Source organism: Mastigoproctus giganteus, chromosome 12, assembly GCF_048544385.1.
Source record: "Mastigoproctus giganteus isolate SK-2022 chromosome 12, ASM4854438v1, whole genome shotgun sequence".
NCBI classification, from domain to species: domain Eukaryota; kingdom Metazoa; phylum Arthropoda; class Arachnida; order Uropygi; family Thelyphonidae; genus Mastigoproctus; species Mastigoproctus giganteus.
The window spans coordinates 173,223,156-173,250,530 of NC_143586.1; the positions used below are offsets into that span (position 1 = coordinate 173,223,156).

Consider the following 27,375-nt stretch of genomic DNA (forward strand, 5'->3'; position numbering starts at 1 on the left):
TTCTTCCTCCGCAAAGAGTTCCAAGACTGATTCATCTGGTACCTCCTTGTGCTCGACATCCATTGTTTCTGTTATTACTGTTGGCTCTTTACCACTTGGTTTTGGTAGTGGTGGAGCATTAGGAGGTACGGATATAGGAGTGGCAGCTGATTGCGTTTTTTTGGTGGGCTTTTGTGAACTCAATAAATAGCGGGCAATCGGTGTGAATGACTCTCTTGGTGGTACAGTCATCTCAGTCTGCGTACCGATAGTACACTTCGCAGAAACCTTCTGGGCATATGAAGGTTTCCCGCTATTTATTGGTTGAATGCGTTTTCTAGCCTCTGGGTAGGAGATATTCAGCTCCGTTTTCAATTTCTGGATCTCTTTTTCATCCTTCCACCGCTGGCATGCTCTGGAGTAGGCAGGATGATCTTGTTGGCAATTTACACAGATCGGTTTAGAAGCTGAACATTCCTTGCTCTCGTGGTCTTTCGCACCACATCGAGCACAGGCAGGGTTACCACGACAAGCCGTTTGTGAGTGTCCGTATTTTTGGCATTTAAAACACCTCAGTGGGTTTGGAATGTAGATCCTCACTGGGCAGTTTAAATACCCTGCCTTGATGGAACTAGGAGGCCGTGGGGTGTTAAATGTTAGGATGAGAACTCGGGTAGGGACGAGATTCCCTTCCTTCCGCATTGATATTCTCTTGACAGCTGTCACTCCTTGATCTTTTAATTCAGAGCAGATCTCTTCTTCAGAAACGTGAAGAAGATCCCACTCTGATATCACACCTCTTGAAGAGTTCAAAGTTTTGTGAGGGGTTGTGATGATGGGTATTCCCCCTATAGATGTGGCTTTCAAAAATTTTTCAGCTTGATTTATATTTGATGCTTCTATTAGAATATCTCCAGAACGCAGCCGTTTTACGGATTTGGGTGAACCTGCCATCCCTTCTAATCCTTTCTGGATAAAGAAAGGTGACATTTTCCCAAGTGACTGCTCTCCGGTGGAATGGAGAATGAGGAAAAGAGGTGTCACAGGTGTTGTTTTCTCCTCAGTTCTGGCTCTTTTAGCTGAATTGCTTTCACTCTCATCTGACGATCGATTAGGTAGGGGCCTTGTTGGGGCCCCAGAAGAAGGATTTAAATTACTCATGAGAGTAAAGAAAAAATGTCTGATGCCTAAGTACCTCACCCACCACGGAGCCCTACGAGGGGGCGCCCACTCGTGAACTAGCAGGTACTGCGTACACGAATGGGACGCCGAGTTCGCTTAGAACACCATACCCACGTTACCAATAAGTCTTTATCCCGTCCCAGGACCAAAGGGAGGGAGACTTATTGGAACGCAGTTGACCCTAGCAGTATAAAACCACCCGCCGATTGATCCCAGTCGAGCCATTCCGGGACCGCCCGTCTTGTCGAAGCAGGGGCCAAAGTGGTGTATTAAGGCTGGGCCCCTCAACCACCAGGATCCCCCTTTCCGCTTCCACGGGTCGCGGCGCACGGCTGCACACGCCGGATTCCAACGATGTAACCCTGGAACCAAGGTATGGGCGTTAGATCCCAGTGATGCTAGTCTGGAAGTCCAGCAGCGTCACTGGGAGGTCCCCTCACCACGTACAGGTGCCCACGTCGAGGGGAACAATTACAGTAATAAAGGTCATGATTTTAATAATACATACCAGTGTAAAAAGAATTGCCATTCCTCCCAATACTCCAATGATTATTCCAGCTATTCTGCCTGTATCATGATCTTCATCACTCTGGGAACTTGATAATGATATATTTGCCGATGGCAAATAGTGAGCTGTTGGAAATATTTCACTTGTGAGTGAATGGAGAGATGTGTTAGACACTGTGGTAGATATGCCTACACAAATAAAAATTAAAATAGCATTATAAATTTATATTCAAACAAAAATACAATTACAACTGATAAAATGAATATGAAAAGAAATGAGCTGACTTTTTTAAACCTTAAAATTAGCTATGAATGTTCATATCAAAAACAAATGATATGCTTATCATATAATAAATTTAAAAATTTGAAACTGTCAATTGTGTAAAAATCATTATGGGAATCCCATAGTCTCAAAAATTGATACTAGACATGTTGACAGACAACTTGTGTAGTCAAGACCCGTTAATATTCCTAAAATCAGACAAATGCTAAATTATTGTGATTTTCTCTTGTAGAGTATCTATGTCCTCATTTTGAATTTAAAATCAGTGGTGTGAATTTAAACCAAATAAAAATAGAGTAATAAAGGAATATTAAATTTTAGAAATACATTTTAAGTCAGAAATTCTCTTACCTGAGGTTTTTTCAGGAAAGTTAAGATGTAATTAGAATAGTATTGAAAGATGTGCCTAGAGATAAATAAACTTTACAAGAGAACAAAGGAATAAAAGCAAGCTTTGACCCTAAATCAATGCATGGTGAATAATTGGACGTATAAAAGGAGATGAATTCCCAAAGCTTGATGGGTCTTTTCGTTTATACCCCTCTTTTTAGGGGTATACCTCTTTATAGTCCTTTGAAAATGGTATAAACAAAAAACCTCCACCAAGCTTCGGGAATTCATCTCCCTTTATACTTCCAATTATTTGCCATGCATGGATTTAGGGTCAAAGCTTGCTTTTATTCCTTCGTTCTCTTGCAAGGTTTATTTATCTCTAGGCAGATCTTTCAATACTATTCTAATTACATCTTAACTGGATGCAGTTATTACTGAAAAAAATCTCAGGTAAGAGAATTTCTGACTTAAAATATAATATTTCTAAAATTTAATGAAGCAGCAGCAATTATCAATCCACTGCAGGATGGAATCCTCCTCAAACAATTCATGTTGTTGAAAAAATTTAATATTCCTTTATTACTCAATTTTTATTTGGTTTAAATTCACACCATTGATTTTAAATTCAAAATGAGGACACAGATCCTCTACAAGAGAAAATCACAATAAGTTAGCATCTGTCCGATTTTACAAATATTAGCGGGTCTCGACTACATGAGTTGTCTGTCCAACATGTCAAATTTTAAACTCTGCATTTCTGCTTTAATTAGTTCAATGCCTGTGTATTGAATCCCACAATCTTTACTACTTTAAAATAAATTTATTACTATTCAAGAAACAGAAGTTTAGTAATCATTGCCTATACAGTGTTTCATATATTCAATGTATCCGAATATCAATAATTAACTACATAATCATTATTTTATTTTATTTTGTTCTATTTTATATAATATTGCTAATTATATGTTTATTGCTAGGGTATAGCAGTGTAGACCAGCACTGGCTATCTTAGTCTTTATAGGTTCTTTTGGCCTGCAGAGTACTTTTGTGCCTATGTTTTAATACACTTTGAGTACATGTACCTATATAGTACCAATTATACTCTTACTATAGTAATTAGATTACAGACTGATGTTGTTGTTGTTGTTGTTGTTGTTATTTGGTTTTTAGGAGCATTAGCAACTAAGGCCATATTGCTCCAGGATATGCGGTGGTCATTCCCTGACCTTTCCACATCCTCCGTATTTGGTGGTGACGGGCTCAAACCCCGGTCTAATCAAGAAGCGTGTGCTACGCACTGCTGCTCCTTCCCACCTGGCTACGGAGACGCATACAGACTGATGTAATGTTCAATCTACAATTGATGACATTAACCTGATCTGACATACCTTTTACATATATTCCAATATTTCATATTGTGTGTGTGTGTGTGTGTGTGTGTGTGTGTGTGTGCGCGCGCGAGACAGGTAAATAGTTCTTTATTTTTCAAATAAAAAATAAGGAACTCAAAATCCTCAGTCTTGATTAAGGACTACTGTACATTAATTGTTTCTTCTACAATATCTTTCTTGTGGGTGCTCACTTAAATTCCTTTGTATCACTTACTGCTTCATCTGTTTCTTTATTTTTAACAGTGCCAAGATGTACTGGAAACTTATCCACAAAAAATTTAAAAGTTGAAAATAATGTACTGCCAAGTGGTGAATTTTGTGCTAAGTGCTCACACTGAAACTGAAAGAACTGATGGCTGTCTTTACCTTTCTTTCAAATGTGAAAATGATGCACTGCTAACAGATGAAATTTATGCTATCTCTGCATTTATAAGAAGGAAAAAATAATATAAAAATAAAATTTTTCAATGGGGACTTGTGCACATGTGACCTGAATAAAGGACTCAACAGCAATAAAGCATTTCCTCAATGAACAAGAAAAAATCTTTTCCTCTTGTTTTAGATGCTTCATGGCCTTGGCAACAGAAATGCCAATAAGTAAGTCAGAATCATCTTTCATCATTCTTCAATAAATAAGTCAGAATCATCATCTAGGGGTAATGACCTAATATATATAGCTGTGAGGTACATTAAATTCAAGAGCTATTTCAATATTCAAATGCTAATATAACATTGGAAAGAAACATGCAAATTTGCTTTGTTTAAGCTGGAAGAGAGAAACATAAAGAGACTTTCTGCACAAGTGAGGATAACATAGTAGAATTATCAGTTTGCTTAGCCTGTTTAGAACTGCTTTCAACAGAACTTTGCAATACAAAAGTTCTTTTTCTTGGGAAGTTCGTTAATTTGTCTTCTTTCAGAAGGACCTTTGTATCATGAACTGTATCTGTAATTAAATCAGTGGCACCCCCATTAATGACTACTTGTGGTACTTTTCAATTTTGTAACTGTGAAAAGTGCTCATGTGATTTTCTTACCACCTTCTTTAAATAGACTAGTCAATTAAAATTTTTAGCAGACTTGTCAATGGTTGCCACTGTTCTACTAGTATAGTTACACATTTAACCAAAGACAGCCAATGTACACACATATACCATTTTTTTTTTTACTTCAGTGGCACCATCAATTTAAACTTTTAAATCTATCTTTCCTTTTAGCACTTCTTTATGGATAGTAGTAAATATCCACCAAATATTAATCCACTTTAACAAGAAGGCATGTACAGTGGGGTCTCGTATGGCGAACGCCCCATACGACGAACTTTTCGTACCACAAACCCTGGTTTGTGGGCCCGGGTTTTAACCTCTTCCCATACTATTTTCCCCTATTTTTGTGTCAAAAAAATGCTAATTTTTTAAATAACGATTTTTATTGCTTTTATGGCGTGTAATATGGTGCTTGATTACGGAACAAATTGAAGTATTCAATGAGATATTCAATGTTGTATATTCCTAGAATTATTATCCCGATCAGAACTGCAATATTATTCAGTCATTATCCATAATTAATTCTTCATTATTAATTATCCATAATTAATTCTTGAAATTTAAAACAGAATTTTGAGCACCATAACAGTTACTTCCTTATGTGAACACACAAACAAATGAAGATGCAATGATTGCATCTTTTGAAATTGCAGAAATCATTGTTATACAACCCGCATTAGAGACTAATTTCAACAGTGATGCATCAAAATCCTTCCAGTATTTCAATAGCACTGCCATTGAGCAACGATTTAATTCGAAGATGAATCAATGAGATAGTAGTAGTAGAGGCATGTGATGCAAGAAAGCATGTGTATGAGCTTATGCAGCATCAGCCAAGAAAAAAAAAAAAAAAAAGAAAAAAAAAAAAAAAAATCACACCATTCCCTCCAAATGCCTGTCCAGTTCCTCCTTAAATTTATTCAACCTATCAAACTTCCACAACGACAGATGGAAGTTTGTTCCAGCAATTAACGACCCGCTGGCTAAAGGCAAATTTCTGCACATCTATTCTACATCTGTCTTTTCTTAATTTGAATTTATGCTCCCTTAGGTTCGTAATCTGAACAAGTGGAAGGATCCCATCAGAATTCAGCGTGCTCAACCCATTCAAGGCCTTATATACCTCAATCAGATCACCACGCAGGTGCCTAGTCTCCAGCCACTGCAATTTGCAGAACTTAAGCCTCTCTTGGTAAGAGGATTCCTTCATTCCCCTTGTAGCCAGGTGGGAAGGAGCAGCAGTGCCTAGCACACGCTTCTTGATTAGACCGGGGTTCGAGCCCGTCACCACCAAATACGGAGGATGCGGGAAGGTCAGGGAATGACCACCGCATATCCCGGAGCAATATGGCCTTAGTTGCTAATGCTCCTAAAATCCAAATAACAAACAAACAAACATCATTCCCCTCACCAATCTTGTTGCCCTTCTCTGTACACGCTCAAGTAAATCTACATCCTTCCTAAAATGAGGCCTCCAGACCTGTACGCAGTACTCAAGGCGTGGCCTGACCATTGCCTTATACAGAGGGATAATCACCTCCTTTTCCCTGCTAGCAAAATTCTTATATATCATTAACAAAACCCAATGACCTGCCCTGGAAGCCTGTCTGCATTGCTCAGAAAACTTCATATCTGCCTGCACAATTACTCCCAGGTCTTTTTCATTTTCTACCACCTTAAGTGTAGTACCACACAGTTGGTACGTTTCTCTGGGGTTACTTCTACCCATATGCAGTACTTTGCATTTGTCAAGGTTAAACTTCAGTTGCCACTTCTTAGCCCATCTGCTCAAATTATCTAGATCCTGTTGCAGTAGCACACTGCCATTACTGTCATTAACAACCCTGCCAACCTTTGTATCATCTGCAAACTTCGACATTAAGCCTGATATACCTTCATCAATATCATTGATAAATATACAAAACAGTGGACCCAACACCGAACCCTGTGGGACTCCACTAATAACATTAGTCCACGAAGACCAGCACCCATTGATTACCACCTCTGTCTTCTCCCACTTAACCATCCTTTTATCCATTGTAGCAACTTACCCTTAATACCATTCCGCTCCAATTTGTACAATAGTCTTTCATGCGCAACAGTGTCAAAAGCTTTCCTGAAATCCAAATAGATGACATCAAAATTATTTTTTGCATCCAGTTCCTTTGTAACCACATCATAATATCCTATCAAATTTGTCAGACAAGACTTTCCCTTAACAAACCCATGCTGTGTCTGAATTATTGCTGCAGTCTTGTCTAGATGATCCTGCAATGCATCTTTAACCAGTGACTCCATTATTTTACCCGGAACAGAAGTTAAACTAACTGGTCTGTAATTACTCGTGTCACCCTTCGATCCCCCTTTGTGAATTGGGGATACATTTGCACATCTCCAGTCCGTGGGAACCTCCCCTGAGTCCAAGGATGCTCTCATAATTATGGCCAAGGGTTTGCTTAGTTGCTTTGCCACCTCCTTTAATATAACTAGATAGATCCCATCCACCCCAGGTGCTTTCTTATGTTTAACTTCAACAATTTTTCCTCCACTTTGCTCTTAGTTATTACAAAATCATTAAGCACCCTGCTACAATTTGATAACCTTCTGCCATTTCCAAACCTTAATAACTCCTCGTGTGTGAATGTAGATACAAAATACTCATTCAGTTTGTTTGCTATCTGGGCAGGATCATCAACAGTCGATCCATTGATATCAAGTGGACCAAACAGATTCATCCCTTTTAGAGTTTATATAAGGAAAGAAATCCTTGCTGTTTTTCTTAGCATCTTTTGCCAAGGATTTCTCGTAATCTGCCTTCGCCTGCTTAACCTCCTTTGTGACCCGATTACAGACTAGCTTATATCTGCCATAGGCTTCTGAGTTGCTTTATAATTTATATGCATCCCATGCATTTTTCTTCTCTGTTACGAGTGTCATTAGTTCATTTGATAACCATTTAGGCCTGAACCTTGAACAATATTTCTTAATAGGTATGAAACTTTTAGTAGCTTCCACGATTAATTCCTTGAATGCTTCCCACTTAAAATTCACTATTGGCAACATCGTCAGTTCATCCCACTGTACAGAATTTAAAAACTTTCTGAGACCACTGTACTCACCTTTACGGAAGCAAAAACCCTTTCCTTTACCCCTGATGGTAATTATATCTTCAAGTAAATCCCACATCAGTACACTGTGATCACTGCCACCTAGTGGTTCCTTTATCTCTAAATTCTTAATACATGAGTGATCACTGCTGATAACCAGATCAAGAGTATTACTCTCTCTGGTTGCCTCTCGAACATGCTGCTGCAGAAAACAATCATCCAATAAATCCCCAAAAGTCTGACTAGTGTGTGAGTGACCAACCCACAAGTTCCAGTCAATATCTGGGAAGTTAAAATCCCCCATTATAAGACATTTAGATTTACTGGCTCACTCTATTTCTCTGTATAACTGTTCATTGTACTCATTTGAGTCATTAGGCCTATAACACACCAAACTGACTCAACAGTGCACTGTTCATCTATATCAACTGGGTGCACTTCTTTTGATTTATGTATTTCTTAATTAACAGCATAACACCTCCTCCCTTTCTATCCTGTCTATCCTTTCTGTACACATTGTACTCCCCAAATTCCAGTTCTGCATTCCTTATATCTGTGTGACACCACGTCTCTGCTATCCCAACAATATCCACTTTTGATGTCTTGATCAACACTTCAAATTCATCAAATTTATTTACTATACTTCTAGCATTGGTATACATGCAAGCATACATGCTCCTATTCCTAGTTACCCTAACACATCCCATATGCCCACCTATTTCATGATGACTGCCATCCGTCCCTGAAACCCCCAACACCCCTCGCTCCAGGTCGCTACTTATTCTAATAGAAGTTGTGCAAGAATCACCTTCACCTCTGCCTATGGCTACTGTTAAACTATTAGTCCTTGTATCCCCCCAAGCTATCAGTTTTCCGACCCACCTAACACTGCCTCGATAGCATCAGCAAATATTCTTGCATCCTTTCTATTTAAGTGTATCCCATCCCTGTAGAAGCAGTCTCTCCTGTTAGCAAGTACAGACCAGGCTGAAAAAAATTGTATCCTTGAGACTTGCACAATCTTTCCAGGGCCGAATTGATTGACAAGGCTCTCATCATATACGCTCTCCTATCGTGTCTGGGCAGAATTGCAGACACTTTCAAATTCAACCCTAATTCTTGGCTTTTGTTCAACAGTGATCTGTACTTGTTAAGTAATTCTGCCGGTCTCCTACTCTTAATATCATTAGTGCCAACGTGTATAACTAATCACCTTTTGTGCCCTTAAAAGATGATATCCGCTCTACAATGTCATCAACCTTTGCCCCTGGCAGACATACCCTGGTCCTGTTCCACCTATCCTTTTTACAAAGCATGTTCCCCGTTTCCCTGACAATAGAGTCACCAACAACTACTAGTTCCTGTGGGACCAGCGCATTCTGCCTTGGGGGTTGCCGCTGCGTTGCATGATGACCAAGTGCAAGCTCTGGCGTTGATGTGGGCAGCTGAGAGCCTGATGGGCCCCTCAATTTAGATCTTTCGAGGGCATTCACCCTGTCCTTCAAACTCTCATATAGGCCCATAACAACGCTGAGTTGTCGCCTGATTTCCTTACACTCCTTACATTGTGCACACACAAAGACATCCCCCATGGCAATATCATGTTCCGTTCCAGAGAGTTCGGCAAACATTTCACAAGTTGCACATTTTTTTTAGGCTGTGATGCGTTGGAGAATCGCCCCCCCTCAGTTCTCCCCCGAGTCACAGCACTCCTGCCACTTTGTGCCAGTTGCTTTGCTGCTCTAGTTTGGGGCATGCTATTTTAAATTAATAAGATTAAAAAATTAAATTAATTAAATGTCAATACTACACTATCTAATAGAAACAGTGAAGCGTATTAATCTATATAGATGTCAGTTAACATTGTAGAGCAGCTAATTGACAAACTAAAATGAGAAAATTTCTATTCCAATTGATAAATCCATAGTTACTGACAATAAGGCTCTTCTAATGGCATAAGTTCAATGATTGTAAATTGCAATAAGAAATGTTTGTAAAATCTATAGAAACTAACTGTACTGGAGCATCCATTTTTGCTGCTATAAAAACATGGTTCAATGAAAAACAAGTACCACTGGAAAATTTGGTATCCTGTGCCATTGATGGTGCTACCTCCATGGTTGGAAGACAAAGGTTTTATAGCCCACCAAAAGGAAGAATGTCCCAAAGTTTTTGCAGTGCACTGACATCATCTGGTTGCAAAAAATATTAGTCTGGTTCTTTATCAATCTCTCAGTATAGCTATTAAAACCATCAATAGAATAAAGTCACATAGCAAATATGAATGCCTTTTCAGAAAATTTTGTGTTGATAATGAAGAACAGTATGCAAGGCTTCTTTTACATACAGAAAGTCAGATGGCTTTCTAAAGGAAACTGTAATGAGATTTGTAAATCTTTTTGATACAATAATTAGTTTTTTTAGAAAGCAAAGGAGACACAGAATTAGCAAAGGAGATCAGCAAACACAAAAACAATATATAGTATATGGCTTGGATTTTTCAAAATCTTAATAAAGTATCACTACAACTTCAAGGGAAATTAATGTGATAGACTGCAAACGTGTATTAAAGCCTTCATAGAAAAACTGAAAATATTTGGAAGTAATTTAATGAGAAAACAACTTCATCGTATGGTTAGCTTAAATCAATGAATCTCTCACCGAGAATGATCATAAGAATTATTCAGATCATTCGCGTTCTTTAAAAGGCGAAATGAAAAATTGATTTTCAGATTTATTTTATTTTGAAGTGAAGTCATGGACGTTGGATCCAACTGGATGCGATGCTAGGTCTGGTAGTGAAGAAATTTAAGAAGAACGCATTATTATTATTATTTTTTTTTTAGGAGCATTAGCAACTAAGGCCATATTGCTCCGGGGATATGCGTTGATCATTCCCTGACCTGACCTTTCCGCATCCTCCGTATTTGTTGGTCACGGGCTCGAACCCTGGTCTAATCAAGAAGCGTGTGCTACGCACTGCTGCTCCTGCCCACCTGGCTAGGGAGGGGCCTAAGAACACATTGAATTAAAATGTAATGAAGAATGCAAATATAAATTCGAAAAGGTGGAATGGCTGAGTTATAGGGATTGAAAACAGCTAAATGTCTTTATCCAACAATATGATCTGAAATGGCCAAAGTACCTCTGTTTTCCAACGTCTTATGGGGGTTGAAAGTGGTTTTAGTTTAGTAAATAAAATATTAACAAAGGAAAGAAACAGAATTGATATATGTTCAAGAGGAGACATTACAATGAAACTTACTAACATCATACCGAACATTGAGCTAAGAAACATCAGGCTCAGGGATCCCATTGAATAAAAAGAGTAAGTACAAAGTATTTTCTTGTTTAAAATTTCATGAGTGGGGGAGGGCGATAATTAAAAAAAGGTTAAGAAACACTGAACTAGATTATTATTATTTGTACTAGAATTTTACAGAAAATACTAGGTGTAAGAATATTCCTGAATTCACCATTACTCAGGAATAACATAACATGGCAGAGCTTAGAGTACAGGAACCATTGGCAGGTAATGATCATGCAGTTGTTAGTTGGAAGATGAAGAATGATGTTGCAGTAGTTAATAAAAGATAAAGGCACAGGTTTTAATTTCAGAAAGGGAGCTATGGCAGTTTAAGGTGCTGCATGTCATCTATTAATTGGGCGGACTGCAGAGGGAGCATGAACACAACAGAATTATGGAATACCTTCATAGTAATAATCACAGAAGCCATGAATGCATGTATACCATTAAGAAAATATAGCACGAGAAGAATAATGAAATGGATGAATACGGAGCTGGCCAGTCCAAAAGAGCAGAAAAAGAGAGCATGGGAAGTTTCAGAGTGATGAAAAGTACCAAAGCCTACACAGGTGAATTGTAATAGTATTACAGATAAAGTTAGGGCAGCTATGGCTAAGTACGTGAAAGTACTGGCTAAGAGAGCAAAGAATGGGGGGTAAGGAGATTTCATGTACGTGAACACAAAGAAGAAAACAAATCAGATCAGAGCCTTCTGTACTAGGTGTGGGAAAGTCTTAGATAATCCTGCTGATAAACTGAACAGGTACTTTGCATCAGTCTTCACTAATGAAAGACCATTAATGCTGAGGAGAGGCTGTGTGAGTGAGGCAGAGACATATGAAATTAGTTATTTCAAAATTACAGATGACTGTTTATTAGAAAAACTTTTGAGCTTTAAGGCAAGTAAGGCTCGTTGAAGTTGATGGCATATAACCAGTAATTTTGAGGTAGGAGGCCAGAGAGCGTGCTGAACCACTGAGGTTAATGAGGGCATTATTGAACTTGAGAGATTTCTTTGGACTGGAAAAGTGCCATCCAATACCTAAAGGTGGTTCTAAGAGTGAAGTCAGTAACTACAGACCAGTTAGTCCAACTTCAGTGGTAGGGAAAATCTTAAAAGGCAATGATTAAGAGTGTAATCCAGGGACATTTAGACAGAAATGATATTCTGAAGGACACACAACATGGTTTTTTAAAGGAAAATCGTGTTTTAAATGATTGCAAAAGGGACGGGGATCATGAGGTTTCTAAGGCTCTGAGAGGGATTAGTAAATTGAATGAAGGCAGAATTTTCACCATTATAAAGAATTCTTGAACTACGGGCCATAAATTTAAATTACAGGGCAGATGTTTAAACTATATTGCAGGTAGTTTTCTTTTAGCCAGTGAGTCATGATTACTGGGAACAAGTTGCCTCCTCAAGTAGTTGAGGCTGACAGCTTGAATAAATTCAAAGATCAACTCCACAGTTACCTATGTGAGAAAGGATTCAAATTCAGTGGGCCTCGTATCACGAACTTAATTCGTTCCACGAATTGGTTCGTGGTATGAAAAGTTTGTGGTACGAAACACGATTTCCCATAGTATCCTATGGGAAATAAATAAATTGGTACCGGACCCTCCACAAAAAAAAGGCCACCATTTACATACATGATTTATTCTTCATCATGGTTACAGGTTCATGCTTACAGGTTCTTCATGTTCAGAAGCTTCAGGTTCTTCTGCCTGTTTCAGCTTTTTAGCATGCTTTTTAGCATTGAAGAATCTATCCAGTGTTCATTGCTTTTCTCTCTTTTTAAGGATGCTCCTGAAGTAGTGAAGTGCTATGTCATTGTAGAGGTCCCCCACTCTGTTCACTTCAGCTGTGTTGGAGTGCCACTCCGACACCCTGTTGTGAACCTTCTTCCAGTCCTGAAGGCGCATTATAGCCTCAGTTGCTGATGCGCCAATAAAACTCAAATCAAACCCAGTCCTGAAGAATCTTCTTGATAGTAGCTGAAGGCATTGGACCTTTGGTGATGTTTTCCTCTTTCTCCTCCTCTGAGGAAACATATTTTTCCATTTCCCCAACCTGATGTTTATGTAGCTCCTTCAGTTCTTTCGTGGTCAGCTGCACTTCATGCTCCTCTATTAACTCCTCCACATCTTCTTCCACTTCCAAGTCCAGGTCCTTAGCTGCTGCCACAATGTCCTTCATGACTTGGGCTCCATTATCAGGTTCTTCTCCTTGAACACAGGTTTCTCCAGGCAGAGTTCGGGTTACTGACTGACACTTCACGCCAAGCTTTTTCTGAGTCTAATGGTGTGCACAATATTTAATTCTTCCTTCCAAAATTTCCTCAATGTCATGAAGCTGGAAACATGGCAAACTTCAAAGCATCTGGTGAAAAGTGCTTTGGTGTACAGCTTCTTGAAGTGTGTTATGACATTCTGGTCCATTGGGTGAATTATAGGTGTAGTGTTGGGAGGTAAGAAAACAATCTTCAGGAAGCTGAACTCCAATTTCAGAGCATCTTTTAAATCAAGTGGGTTGCCAGATGTATTATCCATGGTGAGGACAGCCTTCAGTGGCAAGTTCTTTTCCTCCAGGTATTTCTTCACTGTAGGTGCAAAGACTTCAAGCACCCAGTCCTTAAAAAGAAGCTTAGTAACCCAAGCTTTTGGGTTAGATTTGCAGTAGACTCCAAGTTTACCTTTGACAATTGAGTGCGTCTTAAATGCTCTTGGTGTTTCAGAATGATACACCAAGAGAGGCCTGATCTTCATGTCTCCACTAGCATTGGCAGCAAAGAAGAGGGTCAGCCTGTCCTTCATAGGCTTGTGGCCTGACAGAGCTTGTTCTTCCTTTGTGATGTAGGTTTTACTGGGCATTTTTTTCCAGAAAAGCCCAGTTTCATCACAGTTGAAGACCTGTTGTGGTAGATATCCTTCATCTTTCATGAGCTTCTGAAATTTTTTGGCAAATTTATCAGCAGCTTCTTTATCAGCACTTGCTGCCTCCCCATGCCTTATGACACTGTGAATGCCAGTCCTTCCCTTAAACTTCTCAAACCACCCCCTGCTTGCCTTAAATTCAGATTCCTTCAGAGCTTGGCCCTGGAGTTTTTTCCTTCAGGTCAGCATAGGTGTGCTTGGCTTTCAGACAGATGACTTCTTTGCTGATGGTATCTCCTGCCATTTGCCTTTTGGTGGATCCACAGTAGCAGCAAGTTCTCCATTTCTTCAATGATGGGGTTTCTTAGGGTACTTAATCTGGTCACTCCCTTTGCAACCTCAACATTCTTGATGATCTCCTTGTTCTTCAAGATGGTTCAAATGGTGGATTTGTTGACTCCATATTCAATGCTCTTTTTCATGCTTGGCAATGATGTCTTTCTTGGTTTCAATAGTGATTTTCTTGAGTGTTTTCTTAGGCTGACTTACACTGACACTTTTCTTAGGACCCAATTTTTGAATCTTTTCAAAATCTTTTTAAACTCTTTTCAAAAAACAAATTTGGAACTTTCCTGAAACAAAAGAAAGCCATGGTGAATAAAACAGTTTATGTTTGTATTAACCACTTCCCTGATTATCCTGAGTTAAATTGGGTTAGCATTTTAATGTCATAAATTATTATCCCGAGATATCTTGTGGTCGTGTACGAATTCGTGTTCTTTCAATACTTACCCGAGTGAAGCTGTCAGAAGCAGTGAAGGGTCACCCGAGTGAAGCTGTCGGCACGTGGTAAAGTAGTGCATTCATTGCAATGTGGCTCTTGTGGCCATTCGGCGGTGGGTGCGTTTCTTGGAATATTTTTATCTGAGACAAACGTCAGATGATGCCTGCTGATACCCTTGCATATTGTTGCTGCCTGGTGTTTTTTCCTGAGCACTGTGCTGCACGAGGTTGTCTGTTTCGTTTTCAAGAATTAATTATGAATAAGAAATTATGGATAATTAATAATGAAGAATTAATTATGGATAATGACTGAAGAATATTGCAGTCCTGATTTGGATAATAATTCTAGGAATATACAACATTGAATACTTCAATTTGTTCCATAATCAAGCACTGTATTACACGGCATAAAAGTAATAAAAATCGTTATTTAAAAAATTAGCATTTTCTTGACATGAAAATAGGGAAAAATAGTAAGGGAAGAGGGCCCACAAACCCGGGTTCGTGGTACGAAAAGTTCGTTTTATGGGGCGTTCGCTGTACAAGGCCCCACTGTAATTTGTATTTTCTTTATCTACTTTTTTCTTTTTTCTGGCCAGTGCAGCAAAAGCTTCTGGCTTTCTTGCACTGATCAGTGTATTGATTTGGGATTTACTTAAAGATGTAACTACCATCAAGGGTAAAGGGAGGGAGTTTCACTTTTATAAAGGTGACTACCAGTGGTCTTAGACAGTTTTTTAAACTCTATACAGTGGGACCAACTGATGATGTTACCATCAGCAAATTCAAAATGGAAAGCATTCAAGGAATTAATCATAGAAGCTACTAATCTTTTCATGCCAACTAACAAATGCTGTTTTCAAGATGTAGACCTAAATGGATGTCAGATAAACTAATCAGACTTACGACAGGGAAGAAAAATGCATGGGATGCATATAAATTATCAGGTGATACAGATGCCTATGGCAGATATAAACTAGTCTGTAATCATCACAAAGGAGGTCAGGCAAGTGAATGCAAATTATGAGAAATTTTTGGTGAAGTATGCAAAGAAAAACAGCAAAGACTTCTTTACTTATGTAAACAATAGAAGGAAGTGGATGAATCAAATTGGCCCACGATATCCATGGTTTGGCTGTTGATGATCCTGCTTGAGTTGCTGACAAACTGAATGAGTATTTTGCATCTACATTCACACATGAGGAAATCTTTAGGAAGGGGATGCCAGAAATTTATCATACTCTAACAGAGAGCTAAAGGATTTTGTAATAACTGAGAGAAAAGGGGAAGAGAAACTGTTGAAGTTAAACATAAGAAAGGTGGAATGGATCTATCCAATTTTATTAAGAGAGGCAGCGAAGGAAGTAAGTAAACCCTTAGCCATAATTATGAGAGAATTCTTGGATTCAGGGAGGTCCCTGCAGACTGGAGATTCTCTAATGTATCCCCAATTCACAAAGGAGGATTAAAAGGTGATACAAGTAATTACAGGTAAAAGAAGTAATATAGGATCATCTATATTAAGACTGCAATTATACTTTAGACACGGCATGCATTTGTTAAGGGGAAATCTTGTTTAACCAATTTGATTGGATACTACAACATGGTCACGAAGGAACTAGATGCAAAAAATAATTTTGATATTGTATACTTGCATTTTAGGAAAGCTGGACATTGCACTTTGTGGAATAATGTTATTAGTGGAGTCCCCCAGGATTTGGTGTTGGGCCCATTGTTGTTTTCTATATTTATCAATGATATTGATGAATGCATATCAGGCTTATTGTACAAGTTTTCAGATGGTACAGGGTGGTTAATGACAGTATGCTACTACAACAGGATCTAGAAAAGTTCGGCAGATGAGCTAAGAAATAGCCCTACAGTGGTCTTTTGACATTTAACATTGATAAATACAAAGTACTGCATATGGATAGCAGTAAACCCAGAGTAACATACCAACCAAGGCCAGCTTAAGGCACAATCAAGCCCCCCCCCCAAAAAAAAAATTAGGGGGCGCAAAATTCGTCAAAAATTCACTGATTTTCTGTATATTTCAAGTCGGAGAGGGCGCACCAAAAAATCTTGCTCAGTGCGCTGATAGACCTGGGGCCACTTCTGGTACCAACTGTGTGGTACTACACTCAGGGTATTGGGAAATGAAAAAGACAGACCTGTGCAGTCAGATATGGTGTTTTCTCTGAGCAATGCAAGTAGACTGCCAGGGCAGCTCATGGAGTTTTGTTAATGATATACAGGAATTTTTCTAGCAGGGATAAGGACGGATTATCCCATTAGGGTAAGGCCAGGGTCGAGCCATATCTTGAGTACTGCACACAGGTCTGAAGGCCTCATTTTAGGAAGGATGTAGAGCTGCTGGAACGAGTACAAAGAAGGGCAACGAGATTGGTGAGCAGAACTAAGAGGGGGGGTCGCCTTTTACCAAGAAAGGCTTTAGTTCTACAAATTGCAGTGTCTTCAGACTAGGTGTGAGGTGATCTGACTGACGTGTTTAAGGCTTTAAATGGATTGAAAAAGCTCAATAGGATTCTTCCTCTTGCTCAGACCGCACGCACACGAGAGTGCACAAATTCAAACTGAGGAAGGACAGTTGCAGAATAGATGTGCAGACGTTTTCCTTTAGCCAGCAGGTGGTTGACTGTTGGAATAAACTTTCATCTGCTGTTGTGGAAGTTGATAGCTTAAATAAATTCAAGGAAGAACTAGACAAAAAATTGGAGGGAATGAATAGGTGAAATGGGAGGTGTCGTGTGGTTTTTTTGGCTGATACTGTAAGCTTGCTTTCTTGCATCATTTGCCATTGTTATATGGCTGATATTAGCTAATACTAATTTTGATTTCATCAAAGCAAAATAGTCTATTCAGCACTGTGAGCGGAACACAGATTTACTTAAAAAGTATCCTGAAATCCGTTCTTCATATCCCACTGCATGCCTCACAGAATTGTACCACTACCTGCCTAACTTTGCAACTCGAAAACATTTCTTGGTATTCAATACTGGCTATTGAGATGACTCAACAGGATCTACAACCTGCCTTTTATCATATCTAAGCTTTCCTACTTACTTTTCCCTGGAGACAGACACTTAACTACTCACAGGAATATTAGTTGTCCCCAACAGACAGTCTTTTTAACTCTCATCATGGTCTGCACGGGAACATTGACACAAGATCCCCTCTCTACAGCAACTTAAAAAACATGGATATTCTAAGTCATTTTTTTTCGCTTACAAACACCATAGAACTTTTTAATCAACATAAGATTAATCCAAGAAAGCTCTGCAACAGCAAGACCCACAGGTTAGAAGTCTTCATACCATCTCGAGCAGCTCTAGTGGTTGTCTGCTGGTTTAAACTGCTACCAAGTAACCAATTTGCCATAGTATTTCCCCTTTTATAAACTGAAACTAAACAGAAATTTTAATCTTTTTGAAGGTTTGACAAATATGTAATGTCAAGTTTAAATAATTTTGAATGTAATAGTAAAGCACTTTGTATAATAACCTTTCAGGATGAACACTCCATGGACTACATAACTTCATTCTCATGGTGACCCGCTTCACTTACACCCAAGCATGTAACACATACCCTTCTAGCCAATGGCTATCACAGGGATGTCTCCTCAAGGGAGAAATAAATTCATAATAATAATAAAACAAAGTATATACTAAAAGACTTTTATTTTAAAACTTGAAAATATATTTTTTCCATGTATGTTTAAAAGATATTCCATAGGATAGCTCTGTGTGTATTTATATGTTAATAAAATTATCTACTAGCTGCTGTGATGGTTTTTAATCCTTATTTAATGTTACTTTATAAAAAAATATTATTAAAATAATAATTAAAAAATTATATATTATTTCTTTTTATGAGAATTTCTCAATTTTACATTATTTCCTGCTTTTATTCTAAACATTTCCATACATAATGGACTCAGTTTTGCCAGCTATTAGGTTAACAAAAATAAATATTAATGTAATCACGTGTAATTTCTGATTTGTACAAAAAATTAAAAAAAATAAATAATTGTGGGTGGTTTTGAATACACTGCTAAAACTAAGGTTATCTCTGAACTACAATGATACAATCAGTTAGTTGACTAGCTCAGTACTTTGTAATTTAGCTGCCTTCTTTGAATTTTGTTAATTATTGGATTTATATATTTTTTTAAATCTTAATTTTTTGGACTTTAAGACAAAAATATGGGGTTTACTTCAAAGATCATACTTTTTTTTTTTATTTATTTTGATGAATACTTTAAAAAAATTGTTAAAAGTCCCAATAAAAGAGTTTTGTACATAATGAAATCTTATCAATTCAGCTTAGATTTTCAAAATCTCTATCATCAGACTTGGAGATGGAAATGCTTGAGAAAGAAGAAAGAATTTAGATGCCATTGTCCCATCTTTTCAAGGTGATGGTACAAAGCATTGCATCAGGCGAAGGATGAACATAGTGTTTCAATAGTCCAGTCCTTCAACCCACAGAGTCTGGGATGAGTGGCTGTAGCCCTGCTGCTAGGACAACCAGTGAGCAAAGACAGTCCTGAGCAGTGAAATGCCTACCTGAAGGCATGAAAAATGAAATAGAAAACATGTACCAGAATTTAAATATCAAAAAACAGCACCTATAGTAAGGGTTAAATATTTGCACTTCAAACTTAAAATAGTAAAGGCTAGATCTTCAAAAAAGCCTCTAAGATTGGGAAAGTTCATGTTCACAATATTAAATTAATACACCAACCCATTTAAATTAACATAGTTTAATATTTACAAAAATAATGGATATTATAAAATAATCTATTTACAATGACTGACTGACTTACTATACATTATAATAAAATAAAATACAATAAAATAAAAGTAAAAAGTTAAAATAAAATAAAATAAAAGTAAAAAGTTAAAATACAATAAAATAAAATAAAATAAAAGTAAAAAGTTAAAATACAAAATATAAATACTTAAAATACAGTTTTAACACTTTTAAGTATTTATATTTTATTGTATTTTAACTTTTTACTTTTATTTTATTTTATTTTATTATAATGTATAGTAAGTCAGTCATTGTAAATAGATTATTTTATAATATCCATTATTTTTGTAAATATTAAACTATGTTAATTTAAACGGTTGGTGTATTAATTTAATATTGTGAACAATAGTAAAGGCTACCTCATAATTACAAATTATGAATATATGAAATTAATTTTTGAGAAGAGGGATAAATAATTTAGAATATGCTGAAAATAATAAATAAAATAAAAGCATGTTGAGCAAAGTAAATTAAAACAAACAAAAGTGTGGGAATAACAAAGTCTGAAATAATAAAGATACACTACTATAAAAACACCAACAGAAATTAGACTTGAAAACCTGCTATATTAGACTAAAGAATATGTGGGAAACAGTACAAGCTGAAGGCAATGCACTAAGCAAAGGGAATGTGAAATGCATTAAGATGAATAGCATAAGAATTAAAACATAGCAATGTGAACTGTACACATTGCTATATATAGAAAAAGGGATAAAATTCAGTTAAGGTGAAATCTAAAAATAATAATGAAAAGAAATAATGTTAAAATCTCCAGGCAGTTTAAATAACTTAAGAGTGAAGGATTTTTCTCTTACGAGAACATTCCAAACAGTGAAAACTATAAATTGGACTGTAATGATTCTAGCTTGAGGTCAGGAATGAAATACAAATAATATTCTTGTTAAAAGAAAACTGTTCAAAAGAATATTGTTTAACAAGAATATGCTACAGTTTGCTATACTCAAACTGTCTGAGTAGAGGGGATCATTGAAACACTAGTTTATCTTTCACCTTGGAGCACCTTGTAGCTTCCCCTTGAAAAGATGGTGCATCAGCTGCCAAATTCCATCTTTCCCAAGCATTTCCATTTATTCTCTATTAGGAAACCTTTGTTTTACCTTCTCTAAATTTTCATTTCAATATGTGATAGCTTTAGCCAATCAAGGAGACAATCTCAGTGATGTTCCAAAGTTTTCACTTCTGAAAAATTTTCTTCCATTCGATATTCTAATTATTATTCTTTTTTTTTTTAATATATATATATATTTATATGAGTAATATGAAAAGAAAGAAAGAAAGTTAATAAATGTTACAGTTTGTAACAAACTGTAACTAATACTTATAGGCCAACGCACTTGCTAGAGCAATTATGCATTAAGACCATAATGTGTATAAAATATGTTGTATAATATTGAAGACAATTCAAGAAGACAATACCAAGATGGATTTAAAGAAATGCAAGGGATAAAGTAAGGTTTGTATATATAAATATATAAAAAAAAATTAAAATATATACATAAAACTTATCATTGTCTACCCACAACAATAAGTCACCTAGATTGTGGGAAGACAACAATAAGTTTTATGTATATATTTTAATTTTTTTTTGTGTGTGTGTATATATATATATATATATATATTTATATATACAAACCTTACTTTATCCCTTGTGTTTCTTTAAATCCATATTGGATTGAATTGAATCTCTTCTTGAATTGCCTTCAATATTATACAACATATTTTGGGCGCCTCCGTAGCCAGGTGGGCAGGAGCAGTAGTGCATAGCACATGCTTCTTGATTAGACTGGGGTTCGAGCCTGTGACCACCAAATACAGAGGATGCGGAAGGCCAGGGAATGACCACCGCATATCCTCAGCCCGAATAAAGGGTGAGGGTTGGCGTCAGGAAGGGCATCTGGCCGTAAAAATTGCATGTCAAAACAATATACACGCTGACCCCATATAATAATGGAAAAAGGCGAGGACAAAAAAAAAAAAAAAAAAAATTATACAACATATTTTATACAGGGTGATTCACTACCAGTGCGACAAACTTGCAGGAGGTGTAGGGGGCACAAAGACGAATCGGAATCACATAGCATTGCAAGGTCCAAAATGCCTTTGTCATGCGGTAGAGGATGTTGAATGGGAGGTCGCATGAACAGCGATCCCGCTGGAAGTCAGCATTTGCGAACCAGTTCCCAAGGCAGTAGGATGGACGAGTATTCAAACGTTGAACTGGCCGACATGCACCTCGCGTATGGAGCTGCGGACTGTAACGGGCATGCCGCTCTACGCTTGTACCAGGAACGTTTCCCGCACAGGCGTGCTCCTCATCATACGATTTTCACACATGTGCACAGAAGGTTACGTGAGACTGGTTGTTTCACGAGAGGTACCATGAATCAAGAGCGAACGATGAGGACGCCAGACAATGAGGAGAATGTCCTACGTCTTGCAGAAGGCAATCCGAGTACGAGTACTCGAGTGATAGGCCAACAATTGGGTATTTCCCAATCCACTGTATGGAGGATACTGTCAACAAACCAAATGAGTTCATACCATCTGCAACGCGTCCAATCATTGGAGCCTGCGGATTATCCACTCCAGAGGACTTTTGCTACTTGGTTTCTTCAACAGAAACAGTTTGCAAATGCTGACTTCCAGTGGGATCGCTGTTCACGCAACCTCCCGTTCAACATTCTCTACCGCATGACGAAGGCATTTCGGACCCTGCAATGCTATGTGATTCCGATTCGTCTTTGTGCCTCCTACACCTCCTGCAAGTTTGTCGCACTGGTAGTGAATCACCCTGTATATATATATATATATATATATATATTTTTTTTTTTTTTTTTTGTTTAATTATAATACCAACTGGATAAATTGGAGAATTTAGAATATAATTATTAGGGGTGAAAACTATACTCATTAATTCAAAGGACCAAGTATTTAGGTAACCTAAGTTAGACTTCTTTGTTGTACCCTATAAATAAACACATAGAATAAAATAAAATAAAATAGTAAAATTAAAATGATGATATAGCTAATTATAGATATATGAATACATTGAATGGAACGTTAACTAGGGCTAGCTCCACTCAATATATCCCATCAATAATTAGCTGCGGCTATCTGTTTCTGTTTGCCATCGGCCAGTTTTTCTATTCAAATATACTGAGAATTTACTTTGAATATATTATCAAATTGGTTTAATTACTTTAATATATGTTAAATTTAGCAGAAAACTGGCAGAATAACTGCTAGCCCGACAGATAGCAGTGAAAATTAATAATAAAAATAATGGAAGTGAATAATGTATGTGAGCGCCAACTATTTATTTATGAAGTGAAAAGGAAGGCTTATGCCTAAAATCTCCCTCAAATTGCTCTAATAGATTTTGAGGTATAAAAATTAGAGGAGAAAGCAAAAGCATAGAAACAGAATATTATATAGATACTTTGGACTTACCGGGAGCGTAATTGCCCGACCTTTTAGTAAGGATCCTGGTATTATAGTATGTAGTGATATTGGATGTAAATTAAAAGAAATTTTAGTATGTAGTGATATTTGATGTAAATTAGAAGAAATTTTAGAATACCTAATATTTCATAAATCCAATAATGATTAGAAAATTATCTGATATATTAGAAGTTTTACGAATAAAATAAAATAATAAAAATAGAAGTCTTTTGAATGTCACTCTTTCTCTTTTTCTATTTCTCGTATTCTTCAACATAACTTCATATATATATATGTATATAGATTGACTTAATTTGATAATTTAAAAAATTTTAAGCAATTTCCTGTCTGGTCGGTATTGACAAGAATATCGTTTGTATCTCATGTCTCGTAGGTTCTTTTCTTTAGCAATTAAGTGGTCAATGCATTTCTTCCAATTCTCTTTAACTGTTTATACAGTATTTTCTGCTTCCATTTCAAGGTACTATGAATTGCGAGACATTAAATTTTGTTTGGTGTTTAACAGATACCAGGTAATTAGAAGCATCTATTTTTCTTCTAGGGAACTCTCTCCCACATGGTGTTTGTGAGACACAAGAAATAGGTGTCTAATCTTGCCGTAGCTTTAGTTTTACTAACCAAATATGAAAAAAATAATAATAATAACAATAACAAAAATAATACTTAGATAGTATGAATCAGAGCTGTACTACTCAATATGTTCTACGTAGATAATAATATTAGTAAAATAATAAGAGGAGTTTACCTCAATATAGTGCGTAGAACACTTCCGTATGATACCCTCCAGAAATTAAAACGGAAAAAACGAAAAAATCTACAACTTACCGGTACATTAGAGTAAAATATAAATAATTAAATAAACAATTTAACACAATTCAAATCAATATAAAACAATTAAAAATCAAATTAACGCAATTAAAAGAATCAAACGAAAATATTCAAAACGATTTCCCTTCCTGAAGCTGACTATGCTTTTCGACTGTATGTCGTGATCACAGGAATGAAAATTACCGAATCGGGTTAAACCTGATACTTAAATAGAGATTATTTGTCTTCGCGCATGCGCGTAAAGGTCCACGCATCGGAGATCAAATATGGCCGCCGAACATTAACCGAATTCTCGTGTAATTTAATTTCAACGGTTTCTGCAATTAATAGTCGCGTATAATTACGTTGAACGTTAAGTATTTTGGCCTCGTTAAATAAAAAAGTATGTTTTTCGTTAATGGCATGAAAGGCTAATTCTGACGCTGCTGAACGAGAAGCACGAACTGAGGCTTCATGTTGATTTACACGAATATTAAGAGAAAATCGGGTCGAACCCTGATAAGACGAGTCGCAATCACCGCAAGAAATGTTGTATACCAGATCATTAATTTGTGTTGCGAACGCTGAAAGAACCGAACGATTGTTCAGTATAGTGTGTAACTTCCGTATTGGCCTAGCTACAATTTTAAATTCGGTATCTTTAAAGAATCTGTTAAGCTGTTTGTGCCACTGTTCAACATATGGGACAGAAATAAAGTATTTTTTGATATTACTATTGTTGATTGGTGTAGTATTTTGTATCCTATCCTTAGCTTGTACCCTAATTCGGTTTATTGTGGTAATGGAATAACCCCTGTTTAAGAATCTGCTAGTTAATATTTGTATTTCTGAGTCCAAAGCAGAATCCGTCGTTGAATATTTATAGGCATTAAGAAATTGATTAAAGATAATCGATCTTTTGTAGGTGAACGGGTGATAGCTATTATAATGTAGAAGCATACCGGTGTTTGTAGGTTTACGATAGATGCTAAATTGTATTTTGTTCGAGTCCCGGGTAAGCGTGAAATTTAGAAAGTTTAATGATTTAATAATATTCGTTCTAGACTCAAATTTACATTGGAAAGGGAAGATATGGATACAAAATCATTAAACTTTTTTGGAGGGTATCTGGAGGGTATCATACGGAAGTGTTCTACGTACTATACTGAGGTAAACTCCTCTTATTATTTTACTAAAAATAATACTATATATGTACACACTGCATCTGGTAGGCACCACACGAGCATTTGCATTTCAATCCTTGAAACGAGTAAACTTTTTATTATTACTTGTTACACTCATTTATTTTCATCCGATGTTTTTAATCAAGTTTAGCAGATCACGGTTTTCTAAAAAAGCTAAAAATTATTTATTTTTATAAATAAAACAAAAAAGGGTGTCTCACAGACACCATGCAAGCATGTTTGTTAAATCGAGGGTGCAAGTGATGGAAGGTTAAAGGATACACAGAAAAATGCTTTGGTGAACTTGAACTTTTCCAGTGTTACTGGCTGGTTGAATGAATCTATCAATCAGTTTTATTTGTGATTCACTGGCTATTGTGATAATTGGTCAAATGATATTATTAATCAATCACTATGACACTAGTAAATGTCAGTCAAAGAATGTAAAGTTTAACAGAATTACAACAAAGCAGTACAGTTTATGGGGCTACCTGTTGTCTGATGATGGAATAAATAAGTTCCAAAACAGGTCACAGAAGTGCCTCAAGTTTTTAATGGATAACAGATCCTAATGAAAGATGTTATCTGATTAAAAGCAATATTAGTTACTTTAGATTGACTACATGGGCAGTTATAGTCATTTCTAAAGAGCACGTGCCCAACTGCTGGAGGGACCACAACATCCTCTAATGATTGATTGCAAAAGTTAATGCAGAGAAGCATTATATTTAAGCTGTTTCAGATAAAAAAAAATTTTTAGTTATTTCAAGATAACGATTTAGTACTTGGTAGTAGCATCTTTTGGATGGCTCATATCTTTTTAAATTATCAACATATATAACAAAATTAACTTCATGAGGGAAATAAGGAAAGAATTATGGAGGAGGAGAAAACAATAAAAAAAATTTTTCTTGAAGACTGCCAGTTGAAATTGTTTTATGAAGAGATGTATGCCCAATAGAGAGTAAGAGTACTGAGTCAAATAAGGAATAAGCTAATAAAGTGCAGGTCTTTTGATATCCCAAAGAACTAATTAAAGCGGGAGACAAGTCTGGACATGTGAATTACTCAAAATGAGTAGTCAAATCAAATTAGATAGATCAAGCTGCCCCCTTTCAATAATTTGGTGGTAGGAAAGGGTGTTTCCAACAGGTTTTATCCTAATAGTACTAAAGACAAGGCAACTGCTTTGAGGACTCCCAGTAACAGAGAGTCTGAATGCTCCAATTTATCTCATTATTTATTTATTTTTTTTATTATATCTGTATATTGCAACCCTTCCCCTCTAAATTATACAATTTAGAAATTATAGGTTTTATCTCATGTCACTAATATGTGTGATTATTAATATATATGTGATTACTCACTGAAAATAAGTCACTAATTTATGGTATAATTTTACTGCTGTTCATGTGGCAAATATAACTAGCCTGTTAATATAAAAATTAAGAAATATTTTTTAACAGAAATATAATTTGGGCCTATCCAAGTTTTAGGTTAACAGCAACCTGTCTTCAGCATTACTTTTAGAAAATGCTGTCAATATGACATTTGGGAAGGATACTAAATAAATGTTGGCTTCAGTGACCAGGTATGTAGTTCACAAAATTATCTTATTGTCAATAAGTTGCTAATTATATCCTTTAGTGTGTGTATATTAGTTCTCTCTAAAATAAGAAGGGGAAGGGAGAGAGAGAGAGAGAGAACACTACCCAAAAAGCTACTTTTTATTTTTAATAAGTTATTAAAATCTATATTTTTACGATAATAATAAACAAATAATTTAATCTCATGTCAATATACCATTATATATTGGTACATGATTATATATACACCACATAAATACACCATTATATTCATCTTTTTCTCTTCTTAATATGAGTATGACAAAATGAAATAAGAAAGTATTTTTCATGCAATACTCATATTTGGCAGATGCTTGTACAGCATCCGCCAATAAAAATTATATTTTTCCATTTCTTCAAGGGCAAGTAAGTCATCCAATCTTCTAAATTTATTCATATTATACTTCCACAACACCAGGTGGAAGTTTATTCCAACAACCAAGTACTCTCTTGCTGAAGGCAAAATTTTTGCATATTTATCCTGTAACCATCTTTTTTCCTTAAATTTATGTCCCTTTAAAGTGACCATAGGCAAGGAAACCACAGGCTTTTGTTGCACTAGCAAAAAAAAAAAAAAAAAAAAAATCAAGTAGACAAGAAAACACAAATTATATGCTTCCCTCCTCACACAGGTAACAATCCAGCTGACCA

At 36.4% G+C, this 27,375-nt stretch overlaps 1 protein-coding gene across 2 annotated transcripts in view; it reads right to left on the minus strand.

The window, feature by feature from the left end:
* Positions 1-27,375, minus strand: part of LOC150077601 (very low-density lipoprotein receptor-like) — a 269,423-nt gene that overhangs the window by 38,280 nt on the left and 203,768 nt on the right. For both annotated transcript variants that reach the window (XM_090386228.1, XM_090386229.1), the window contains exon 18: positions 1,670-1,857. In XM_090386228.1, the coding sequence (XP_090242354.1) occupies positions 1,670-1,857 (188 nt within the window). The remainder of the gene's footprint in view (positions 1-1,669; positions 1,858-27,375) is intronic.